Source organism: Molossus molossus, unplaced genomic scaffold (genome assembly GCF_014108415.1).
Source record: "Molossus molossus isolate mMolMol1 unplaced genomic scaffold, mMolMol1.p scaffold_m16_p_19, whole genome shotgun sequence".
Taxonomy (NCBI): Eukaryota; Metazoa; Chordata; class Mammalia; order Chiroptera; family Molossidae; genus Molossus; species Molossus molossus.
In genome coordinates, this window is record NW_023425354.1 from 17,370,249 (window position 1) to 17,382,970 (window position 12,722).

A 12,722-nucleotide genomic window follows, 5' to 3' on the forward strand; every position below is an offset into this window, starting at 1 on the left:
TCAGCCCTTGAACCAAAGGGTCATGGGTTCGATTCCAGATCAAGGGCATGCACCTGGGTCGCAGGTTCCATCCCCATTCCTGGTGGGGAGCTTCCTGGAGGAACCATTTGGATGTGTCTCTCTCACATCCATGTTTCCCTTTCTCCCTCCATTCTTCCCTCCCTCTCTCTCTGAAGATTAATGGAAAAAATATCCTTTGGTGAGGATTAAAAAAAAAAAAGAATGGACTGCTTACAGGGATTAACTATACTAAGCAATGTGTCCATTTCAAAATTCTTTTTAAAGGTTTTGAGTGATGGTTAAAAATATGAGCCTTAAATGTAATATGTAATTTTGTTTGCTTAGTTTAATTTATAGTTGATGTAATAATATAAATTCTTGAGTGGACATGACAGACTAGTATGACAGTAAGTATTGTGCTTATGAACACTTGAGAGTGCCTTTTGGTAATATGTAACATTTAATAATTTTATGCATGAAATGATTTTTTATACAATGATCTTCATGTACTTTTCATTCATGATGACAAGTATCATTCTACTGCCATATTTGAGGTTAGAGTTGGAAGCCAAAGTGTTATACAGAGTTACTTTGGAAGCTAAGAATAAAATTCACATCAATATTCAGAGCGCTGTCTCATTGGTTCTAAATAACACAGGTGATTTTAAACTAAATTTTATGAATATTTTTAGTTTTTTCTTTTTGGTCTAAGATTCTTTTTCTCATATTCCATGACTGATGCTTTCCCCTCCCTTCTCAGTCTTAGTTTTAATTTTTATTACAGTGATATATGAACATAATTTATAATCAAATGGTTATATGGGACTTTTAATGAAAATAATAGTACTACTGTTATCCTTTCTCCTTCACCAATATTCCTCAACTCACTGACCAATACTTAGCACTTTATTTATTTATTTATTTTTAAATTTATCTTGAATGTTGAAAGTATTACAGATATCCCTCCTTTTTTCCCACATTGACACTCTCCTCCCTGCTCTTGCCCCACCCCCTGCCTTCACTGCACTGTTGTCTGTGTCCTTTAGTTATGCATATATGCATGTAAGTTCTTTGGTTTATCTCTTCCTGTGCTCCCCCCACCCCCTTCTCTCTGAGGTTTGTCAGTCTGTTCCCTACTTCCATGTCTCTGGATCTGTTTTGGTTGTCAGCTTATTTTGTTCATTATATTCCACAAATAAGTGAGATCATGTGATAATTGTCTTTCTCTGACTGGATTATTTTGTTTAAAATACTACTCTCCAGGTCCCTCCATGTTGACTTTATTTTTTATCCTCACCTGAGGACATTTTTCCACTTTTTGTTCAGATAGAGTGGGAGGGAGAGAGAGAGAGAAACACTGATGTGAAAGGGACACATCGAGTGGCTGCCACCCGCACAACCCAACCAGGGTCAGGGACAAACTGCAACCGAGATATGTACCCTTAGCGGGAACCGAACCCGGCTCTCTCTGGACCGCAGGCCGATGCTCTAACTGCTGAGCCAAACCGGCCAGGGCGACTTTAGCACTTTAATTTTTTTTTTTTTAAATCCTCACTCGAGGATATTTTTCCATTGATTATTAGATACAGTGGGAGGGAGGGAGGGAGAGAGAGAAAGTCAGACACATCGATGTGAAAGAGACACGTTGACTGGTTGCCTTGCGCAGGACTCTGACCGGGGTCCTTGATTGGGAATTGAACCCGCTACCCTTAGGTCTTTGGGCCGATGCTCTAACTATTGACCTGAGCCAAACCGGCCAGGGTGACTTTTAGCACTTTAAATTTATTAATTTGGTCTTTACCTTTATATCTTGAAATAATATGCTTATAATATGCTACTTTCCCCCCCATTTAAGGAGTATTTACTATAAAATACTATAAAAACTGAGGGTTTAGCTCATCATTACTTGCCACCAGTCCCCTAAACACTTGTACTCCTCCTGTCCTTCCATTTCTGCATCTTGGTATACGTGTATTATAATTTTCGTTAGATCATTATTCAGTGTTTACATAATTAGGCCTCTCTGTAAATACTCTTCATAGCTAAGCCATTTAATAACCAGGATTACTTTTTCTTTCCTGTATATGTAATTTACTCCTAAATATTTCCTTTAATAATTGCCTTTTATTTTAGTTGCTTACATTTCTATTTACTGTAATTCAACTCTGAAAATTCCCACCAGTTGTTAAGTCTACATATACATCTGATGTCACTCAATTGATTATATTGAGAAAACTCTTTCTGGAGCCTTCCGGCTGGCTCCAATCCATATTTATTGCCTTTGTGCTCAAAGCATAGCTGCCATCCTGGGATCTTCCTTTTCTACTATCCTGGCGATTCCTTTTGCTGTCCTGTGTTGGATCTTCTATTTTCTGTATCTCTTATTTTCTTCCTCTTTCTTTTTCTTCCTCCGTCCCTCCTTCCCTCACGTAAGGATTTTTTCCCATTAATTTTAGGGTAAAAGGAAGAGGGGAAGTGGGAAAGAGAGAGCGGTGAGAGAAACATTGATGTTAGAGAGACACATCAAGTGGTTGCCACCCACACACTTCAGCCAGGGCCGGGGACAAACTGCAACTGAGGTACGTGTCCTTAGCGGGAACTGAACCTGGGCCTCTCTGGTCTGTGGGCTGACGCTCTAACCGCTGAGCCAAACCGGCCAGGGCAAAAATTTTACATATTTTGATATGTGCTCCTATTAAAATGTTTAACCTTTTCACCACAATAAGCATTTATGTGGGTTAATTGGTTCTCTTTGTTTTATATTTCTATGATTTACCTAGAGTGACTTTTTCTCTGCTTTCATCTATTATTTATATTGTATTCAGAATATAGGACAGGTAAGATGAAGCTAGATTATGAAAAGGGTTTATTCTCATTTGATTCTACTCATCTTTCTAGAGTTCTAGACTTTGCCTCAATTTTACCTCCTTCTCTGGACCATTCCTGGTTTATCCAGCACTTATCTCCTTAGAATTTCTTGTGACTTTTAATTTGTATCCTTGGTATTTTAATACTTTTATATACATAGAACATTGTTTTGTGTGTATTTAATCCCACACCAGATAGCAAGTTTCTTGAGGAAGAGTCTTTTATTTAAAAACCACTTTATACTGTTTGAAACACAGATAGGTGTTCAGCATATGCTTGATGATCAAGAGAACCAGATGGTTATACTCATTACTGTCTTTATATAATTGTGATATGTTGCTTTTTAAAATCAATAGTCATATCTTATTTAATTTTAAGGTATACCTTTAAATTTTAATTTCTATGTCTTCTTCTCTGTTTAAATAACATGCGGCTTATATATCAGACTCCCACCTTGCAAGTTTATGTGTCTATGACTGAAGGTTACAGTTATAGGTCTAAGAGAACTGCATTGCATGGCAGGTTATATATGTTAGAATTTATCAGAAGATGGACAGTTATAGGCTGCACTGGAATTTACACGACTTTTGCTCATTTTATGTATTTGTGTCATTTTGAGAATTTAAAAATGCAGCCAAAACTGAAAATAAAATAAAATAAAAATGTGCCCCAAACATCTACCTCTCACCAGGGACTCTTGTGATTCTGGCAGAGATATGCTAAGCTGAAAGGGTAAACTTTTCTGTTTATCTTACTATCCCAAGTCCCTATATGTGAACTAATCAATGTTAATGTATTTCCCTGTGCAACTGAAAACATTACAGGTGATTTTTCAGCTTTTCAGAGTTTTCACATTAAGTTCTTCACAGTTATCTTCTAATAATTAAAACAATTATTTTCCTTTTGCCAGAGCTAATCTGACATTTGTATTTTTGTAAAACCCTTTCTAAAAGCTATACAAATATTTTTTTCCCAATATTAACAAATGAATGTATATTTTTTCTCATATATATGAGAGAAAGCAAAAATTGCACTAAATTAGGATTTCTGATAATAGTAGGAATAAAGCCTACGATCAGTGTTGTATTTTCAACTATATGTTTTAGGATTATTGTAAGGGACTTCTGAGATGTTTCATGTGAATTTCTGTTTGATCTTCATAAACTCAGCTATGTATACTGTTTGTCTTTTTTTCTGGCTTCACCAATTTATTATAATGTGTAACTATACATAATATGAAATTTACTGTTTGAACCATTTTAGGATGTATAATTTGGTGGCATTAAGTACATTCACAATGTTGCGTAAACATTACCAATATTCATTTCTAGAATTTGTTCATCCTCCCACAAAGAAACTCTGTATTCATTAATTAATAACTCCCCATTCACCTCATCCCGCAGTCTTGGTGACCTTCTTATTCTAGTCACCCTATATGAGTGGAATCATGCAATATTTATCTTTTCATGTCTTATTGTTTCTTACTATCTTTTCAAAGTTCAGCCATGTTATAGCATGTAGCAGAATTTTATTCCTTTTTATGACTGAATAATATGTATATGTACATTTGATCTTTTTAAAAAATTTATCTTTATTTTTTAAAGTATTATGATGTCCCTTCTTTTTTTTCTCATTGACACCTTCCTCCCCACTATATGCACCCCCCCCTTCACTGCACTGTTGTCTTTGTCCATTGGTTATGCATATATGTATATAAATTCTTTGATTTATTTCTTCTCACCCCCCATCCCCCACCTCCGCCTTCCCTTGGAAGTTTGTCAGTCTGTTCTCTATTCCCATTTCTCTGGATCTATTTTGTTTGTCAGATTATTTTGTTCATTGTATTTCACAAATAACTGAGATCATACGATACTTGTTTTTCTCTGACTGGCTTATTTCACTTAGCATAATACTCTCCAGGTCATCTCAAAGGGTAAGAGATTGTTCTTACAGCTGCATGGTATTCCATTGTGTAAATGTACCACAGCTTTTTTATCCACTCATTTGCTGATGGACACTAGGGCTGTTTCCAAATCTTAGCTATTGTAAATAGTGCTGCTATGAACATAGGGATGTGTATGTTGGTGTTTCAGACTTCTTAGAATATACTCCTAGAAGTGGGATTGCTGGGTCAAATGGCAGTCATTTTGTTTATCTTTTATTTGTTGATGAACATTTGGGTTGTTCCCACCCTTTTGCTATTGTTAGTAATGCTGCTTGAATGATGATAAAGTTAGTGTTTATTAACATACAGTTCATTTTAAAAATTTAAAAGAATGTACAGAAATGAATGATTTTTTTTTTTTTGTCATGACTGTTATGCTCCAGGCACTGCTGATTACACAAAGCAATGGAATAGCAAACATCAATAATCATTTCATTCAGTATTTGTGTGCATTCTCTTTCAATAGCTGCCCTCAGTTAGTCAACTGTTGTTGTTGTTGTTTTTTTTAATCCTCATCCTAGGACATTTTTGCATTTATCTTCAGATAGAGCCAAAGAGAAAGAGGGAGGAAGAGAGTGAGAGAAACATCGATATGAGAGAGACACATCGACTGGTTGCCACCCACACGACCCCAACCGGGGCTGGGGACGAACCGCAACCGAGGTACATGCCCTCAGCAGGAACTGAACCTAGGACACTCTAGTCCGCGGGCCGATGCTCTAATGCTGAGCCAAACTGGCCAAGGCCTGTTGTTGGTTTTGTACCGTTTTGTGTCTCTATAAAATAGTCTAGTAGGGCCCTGGTGGGTTTTGCTCAGTGGTTAGAGCATCAGCCCCAGACCAAGGAGTCTCAGGTTCGATTTCTGGTTAAGGGCTTGTACTCAGTTTTGGGTTTGATTCCTGGCACCAATTGGGATTGTGCAGGAGGCAACCAATTTATGTGTCTCTCTCTCTCATCCATGTTTCTCTCTTCCTCCCTCCCTCCCACTCTATCTAAAAAAAATCAATGGAAAAATATCCTCAAGTGAGGATAAAAAGAAAAGTGTAGTGGATAATTTTTTTTATTGTTGTTCAAAGCTTAGTCTGGCTTCACGGATTATTTCAAATCATTTAAAACTGAAAAGGAGTGAAAATTAGGTGAGTTATCAGCTGTTATAGTGTGTATACATTTTTTTGGGGGGGACACCCTGTACAACTAGAAGTAGAATTGCTTGATCATATGACAACGTGATTTCTTTTTTTTTTATCCTCACCAGAGGACATTTTTGCATTTCAGATAGAGCAGGAGGGAGAGAGGGAGGAAGAGAGAGAGAGAGAAACATCGATGCGAGAGAGACACATTGACTGGCTACCACCCACACAACCCCTACCGGGCCGGAGACAAACGCAACTGAGGTACATGCCCTTAGTGGGAACTGAACCCGGGTCTCTCTGGACTGCAGGCCGACGCTCTAACCGCCGAGCCAAACCGGCCAGGGCTTAACAAAAGCTTGAGGAACTGCCAAACTTTTCTCTAAAGTGCCTGCACTATTCCTACCAACAGTCTACAAAGATCACAATTTTTCCACATCCTGCAACCTTGGCATTTTGGGATGATGCTCTAACCAACTGAGCTACCTGGCCAGGGCAGAAGTGTTTGTGTTGTCAGAATATGATCAGATAAATAACTGTAGATCTTGTTGATCAATATAATTGAAAAAAAAGTTTTTAAATAATATAAAACATTCTTTTCAACATCAAAATTTGGAGAACTGTCTGATAACTGTCTCCTTTAGCTTATAAAGAATTGAAGATATTTTGAGTTTATCTTTAAGGTAATCTAGTTAAATTTCTAGTAAATATTTGAATAATATTTTCCCAATTGAGTTATATAGAGAAATTAAAGATAGATTATTTAAAAGTGTTGAAATAGAAAAAATGAAATTTAATGAATTATATTTCCCTTTTAAATTAAAAATTTTTTTTTTCTTTTATTGTTTTTAGAGAAGAAGGGAGAGGGAGAGAGAGAGAGAAACATCAGTGAGAGAGAACATTGATTGGCTGCCTCCTGCATGCTGCACACTGGGGATTTGGCCCACAACCTGGGCATGTGCCCTGACCGGGAATCAAACCAGCTACCTCTTGGTGAATGGGTTGATGCTCAACCACTGAGCCACACTGGCGGGGCACATTTCCCCTTTAGAAGTCTCTTGTATGTGTAATTATTAGTTCTTTTTTCTTTTCTGTTTTTAAATTTATAGTTAGTCTGGCTGGTGTGGCTTAGAGGTCAACCCATGCACTAAGAGGTCACTGATTCGATTTCTGATCAGGACACATTTCCAGGTTGTGGGCCAAATCCTCAGTGTGGGTCATGCAGGAGGTGGCCAATAGATGTTCTCTGTCATTGATGTTTCTGTTTCTCTCTCCCTCTCACTTTCTGCAATCAATAAAAGAAAAAAATATATAGTTAATACATTGATTTGACAAAAGCATTTAGATTTTTTATGGTTATTGGAATAAATAACATAATTGAATGATTAATTATGTTTTAAAAAAGTGTTTCTATTGATTTTAGTGAGAGAGGAAGGGAGCAGGAGAGAGGGAAACAACAATCCGTTGCCTCCTTCACGCCCCCTACTGGGGATTGAGCCCACAACCTGGACATGTGCCCTGACTGGGAATCCTACAGGTGATCTCTCAGTGCATAGGATGATGTCCAACTAACTGAGCCACACTTGCCAGCGCTAGATTAATTAATTATTAAATGCCTACATACTGTTCTAGGCTCTAAGCTGAGTGCTAAGGATATCAGCACAAATAGGATATGATACTACCCTCAAGGACCTTATTATCTGTATAAGATAGAGCCAGGGTCATGAAGGAAAGAGTAGTCTGGGGATGAAAACAAAGAGGAGATGATATTTTAAAAGAAGATTAAGTGTTCAAGTGGCAATGCAAGAATTAGGGGGGTGGGGTGGGGTGGGAGCATTGGAAGCAAAACCAAACAGGAATGTCAACTAAAAACACTTTTGTAAAATTTGTTTAAAATTATAAAAACACTGCAACAACATTACTGAGCTATTGGAAAGGGGAGAAATTCCATGATTCCCACCATTTAAGAGATAATTATTTGCTTTTGCTCTATTTTCAAATAAATGTTTTGTATTGTTTTAATTATAACATACATGCAATTTTGTATCTTGTTAATTTTCTGAAATGTCTCAATTTTATTTTTTCCACTGATTTTTTTATTTTGAGAGAGTGGAAAGAGAGGGAGGCAGGTGGAGAGAGAGAGAGAGAGAGAGAAGGAGAAAGAGAGACAGAAACATAAACATCAGTGTGGAAGAGACACATCGATTGGGGTGTGTCCCAACTAGGGCTGGGATGGAACCTGAAACCCAGGTACACGCCCTTGATGGGGAACCAAACCCTTCAGTGCTGAGGCCAATGCTCTATCCACTGGGCCACACCAGCTAGGGCTGAGATGTGTTTTTATCAGTGTTATGCATGCATATAGTTTAAAGTGTTAAATAGTTTGTGAACTGCTTGCTGAATAAGAAGCAGTTATCTAATCTTCCTTGGAATTTTTTTATTTCCCAGAAAGAGACCACTTTATATTCTCTTATTTGATTTTGGTATTTGGTATAGCTTTTTTAGTTTTAGGCATTATCTGTTGACTTCTCACTTCTGAGCATGAGATTTTAGCCTTCTTCCCCCTCCTCTCCCCTTAGCCACTTCCCTTTCCCCTTTCCCTATTACTTCATTCTACCACAATAGTTGTGGCTGTATGCTAATAACACTTAGATAGATATTCAGTGTTTACCTTATGACCATGTACATATGATTCATAGCTGAAGTTGTGTAGTAAGCTATGATTTTCTGCACAATTTTTTGTTTAACTTGGAGCTAATAATTGTGGTATCATTTGTGTTTGTTTAGTATTTGAAGTATTTAGCACTAATTCAACCCGACACCACCTTCACTTGCCCAAGTATCCTCTCAAGATTTTCAAAAGTCAGTTTTTTCTAATGTTTTCATGTAGCCTTTGGACTGGCTTCAAACTGGACTGGTTGGGTTGCTCTTTGAACCTTGTCCATAATTATGAGCTTGGGATCCCTTCACCCTTATCTTGGGGATTCTCCTATACTAGATCTTTTGTAACCTCTATCCCATATCTTTTGCTTTCTGAATTTTGTTTTGTTTTGGTGGATGATTTCCTCCAGGAATTTTTTGAGGAAAATAATGTATTTTCTTTTCGTCTTTTTGACATTTGTATTTGTCACCCCCGCCCAAATGTTTATGTTTTTATCGATCTTTTTTTTACAGAGAGAGGAAAGGAGAGAGAGATAGAAACATCTATGTGAGAGAGATACATCGATCAGCTGCCTTCTGCACGCCCCCAACTGGGGATCAAACCCACAACCCTGGCATGTGCCCTGACGGGGAATTGAACCGGCACCTCTCAGTCCATGGGACAACGCTCAGTCCACTGAGCCACACTGACTGGGTGACCTTTGTTCTTGTTTAATCAATATTTAAAAATCAGTTTGTAGAACTCATCTGACAGATTTGCTACAAATAATTTCTTCATTTGGCTTACTATTTTGTTGCTATTATTTTTAATGTGTATGAGCTTAAAATTTGTATATAATAAAATCTGTCATCTGTTGTGTTTTTTATCACTTCTGAAGTTTCACAATTTTACTCTTAACATATGTCTTAAAAATAACTGATTTTAATTTATGACTACATATTTTTAGTATTTAACTTTTTTTTTTTTAATTCTCACCTGAGGATATTTTTTCATTGATTTCTAGATACAGTGGGAGGAATGAAGGGGAAGGGAGAGAGAGAGAGAGAAACATTGATGTAAGAGAGACACATTGATTGGTTGAACCTGCAACCCAGGTAATATGCCCTTAACCAGAAATCAAACCCATGACCCTTCGGTCCTTGGGCCGACACTCCAACCACTGAGCCAAAGTGGCTGGGGCTAGTATTTAACTTTTTGTTATTCACCTGAATAACAAAAAAGCTATGATCTAATTTTACGGGATTTTTTTTTTTTTTTTTTAGCTTTTAAAAAGCAGCTAAATTTTTAAAAATTGAATATGTGTAATAACTCCTATTTTGCCTCATACATTCTATTTTAATTATTCTTTCATTTAGTCTTACATCAGAAACTTGTGTATTTCTCATAGAAATTTGCATTGTATTATATGAAGTCTAGACTTGCTTATTTTAAATAATTTTGTTTTGCTTTGGTTCTTTGGGAAGTGTTTGTACACTTCTGTTTTTATGTAATAAAACTTTGGAATGTTGCCTCTTGAGGTTTTTTTTTTTTTTTTTAAATAAAACCAGGTATGGTTATCAGGAATCGCTGACAATGATGAAGTGTTTATTATGAACAGTAAGGAAAATTAACTCTTAGACTTATTTTACATTTACATTTTTGCTGTCTAGATTCAGTTCTTCTTGGTTTAAAAATAATTTTATTGTTTGTTTGTTGTTTTTAGAGAGAAAGGAAAGGAGAGAGACAGAAACATCGATTTTTTTTTAATCCTCACCCGAGGACATTTTCCCTTTTTTTTTTGGTTCAGATAGAGTGGGAGAGAGAGAGAGAGAGAGAGAGAGACATCGACGTGAAAGGGACACATCGAATGGTTACCTGCACAACCCGACCAGCGGGACAAATAGCAATCGAGGTACATGCCCTTAGCGGGAACTGAACCCGGGTCTCTCTGGACTGCAGGCCAACGCTCTAACCTCTAAGCCAAACCGATCAAGGCTGTTTTTGTTTCTTAATTAGGGCCTCAGTTTAAAATATTTTTTCTTCAGCCCTGGCCGGTTTGGCTCAGCGGTTAGAGCGTCGGCCTGTGGTCCCGAGAGACCCGGGTTCGGTTCCCGCTAAGGGCATGTACCTCGGTTGCAGTTTGTCCCCGGCTCTGGTCAGTCGTGTGGGTGGCAGCCACTCGATGTGTCCCTTCACGTCGATGTTTGTCTCTCTCTCTGTTCCTCTCTCCCCCTCCTACTCTACCTGAACAAAAAATGGAAAAATGTCCTCGGGTCAGCTTAAAAAAATGTATCTTACAATAGCCCTACAACTAGTAGCCTTGTTTTTTTTTTTTTTTAATCCTCACCCGAGGACATTTTTCTATTTTTTGTTCAGATAGAGTGGGAGGGAGAGAGAGAGAAACATCAATGTGAAAGGGGCACATTGAATGGCCGCCACCCACACAACCCAACCAGGGCCGGGGATAAACTGCAACCAAGGTACGTGCCCTTAGCGGGAACCAAACCCGGCTGTCTCTGGACTGCAGGCCAACGCTCTAACCGCTGAGTCAAACCGGCCAGGGCAGCCTTGTTTCTTTTGAAGCAGGGCTTTTTGGTGAAAAGATTTTCCTCTAGTAGAGAAGCTCCTTTAAATTTTTATATCAGAATTTCTTGTTAGCTATAAGCAATAGGACTCCCCTCCTTGATTTCTATAAACAAATTATACCTTCGAATAAAACACAATTTAATCTTTATATTAACTGTAGCTTTAAAAATTTACATTAAATAAATAAGCAACAAGTGGTACACTAGTACTGTAGTACAGCATGAGTGCTTTATTTTCTCTACCGTATTTCTCTTGCTGCAGGAAGGATGGAATTGTGTTTTATGAAATGGTGAATTTGGTTAGGTGGAATTCTTACTTAGTGTTAACCCTTGCATTTTATTTGTTTGTTTATTGCCTGTTAGCTTATATGGTTCTTTGAGGTATATGGGTTTCTTCTAAAAGGTGGGTTTAAGATTTTTTAAATTCATTTTAATAATAGCAGTGTATTTTTATTTGGGAGGAAGCAGTTTTCAACAATAGACTAAAATTAGAATTTTTTTTGAATTACAGAAATTAAGACTCAAAAGCAGACTCTTTACTAAATCTAACTAAATTCTATTTATTTTTCCTAAAGTGCAGTGAAATATTCATTTCAGTTTTAAATGTCAGAGTACTAGAACTATTACTATTAAAAACATGAATTTTTCATGTCATTTTGAAGCCTACCCTTTGCATAAGTTTGGATTCAAGGCTAAACTCATTTTGATAATTTTGCTTTAGTTTTTCTGTTATATTTATTCTGTGGCATTATTTTTGGTATTTAAATAAAATAACGTAAAATTTTATTTGTAAAATTGTCTTCTGAATGAATCCTGTTAGTAATTACTTTGTTTCCTGGTGACTTTATAACCATTACCATGAAATCATAGTGTAGAATAATGAAAAAGTAATAACATTTTTGTGTATAACTAGGACAAGAATTCCTTGGGGAAATATTGAGTGAATGATTACAGGAAGGTATTTCTTTAGTTACAGATTAATTGTCTTGAAAGTTAAATTCAACTTTAAAATGCAATCATTTTAATTTTTATTTATTTAATTTTTAAATTAATTAATTTTTGTTACAGATGTTTCTCCTTTTTCCCCTCTAGACACCCTCCTCCCGATCTCCCTGCCTCCAGTGCGGTCATTTTAAAAGACAAACTCATAAAGAAACTAGATTAACTGAATAATTAGAGCTTGGTTGATAAGGAGAACTGGAAAACAATGATCATTTATTTAAACAAAATTAACTTTCACTTATTGAAATAACTTTTTTTTTTCTTCAAATCATAGCTGGTAATGTATTGGCTGTTTACGTCAATGTTTAGTAGAATAGTAATGACTTTTTTCCCGAGCTTGTGGGTGAACTATTGCCATTTATGCCAATAGTTTTACAGTTAGGTACCTGTCTGAAAGGTGTAATTGAGAGTTTAGGCTAAAAAAAATATATATCATTAGTTATAGAAAATTTGAGATCAGGGAGCTAGTAAGGAACAATAACTATAGTACTCATCAAAATTAAGTCATTTTGATACAGGAATCCTTTCTACAGAAATTTGAAGTTCTTAGA

General features: G+C 36.7%; 1 protein-coding gene across 5 annotated transcripts in view; it reads left to right on the top strand.

Annotated features, from left to right (window-relative positions):
- Positions 1–12,722, top strand: part of USP32 (ubiquitin specific peptidase 32) — a 160,951-nt gene that overhangs the window by 7,120 nt on the left and 141,109 nt on the right. Inside the window, exon 1 of one of the 5 annotated variants that reach the window (XM_036267908.1) lies at positions 10,157–10,201. The exons of 3 other annotated variants lie outside the window; for them this stretch is intronic. In XM_036267908.1, coding sequence (XP_036123801.1) covers positions 10,195–10,201 — 7 coding nt within the window. In that variant the 5' untranslated portion in view covers positions 10,157–10,194. Of the gene's footprint in view, positions 1–10,156; positions 10,202–12,082; positions 12,124–12,722 lie in introns of those variants that run through there. One more of the 5 variants, XM_036267907.1, reaches the window with a different exon arrangement.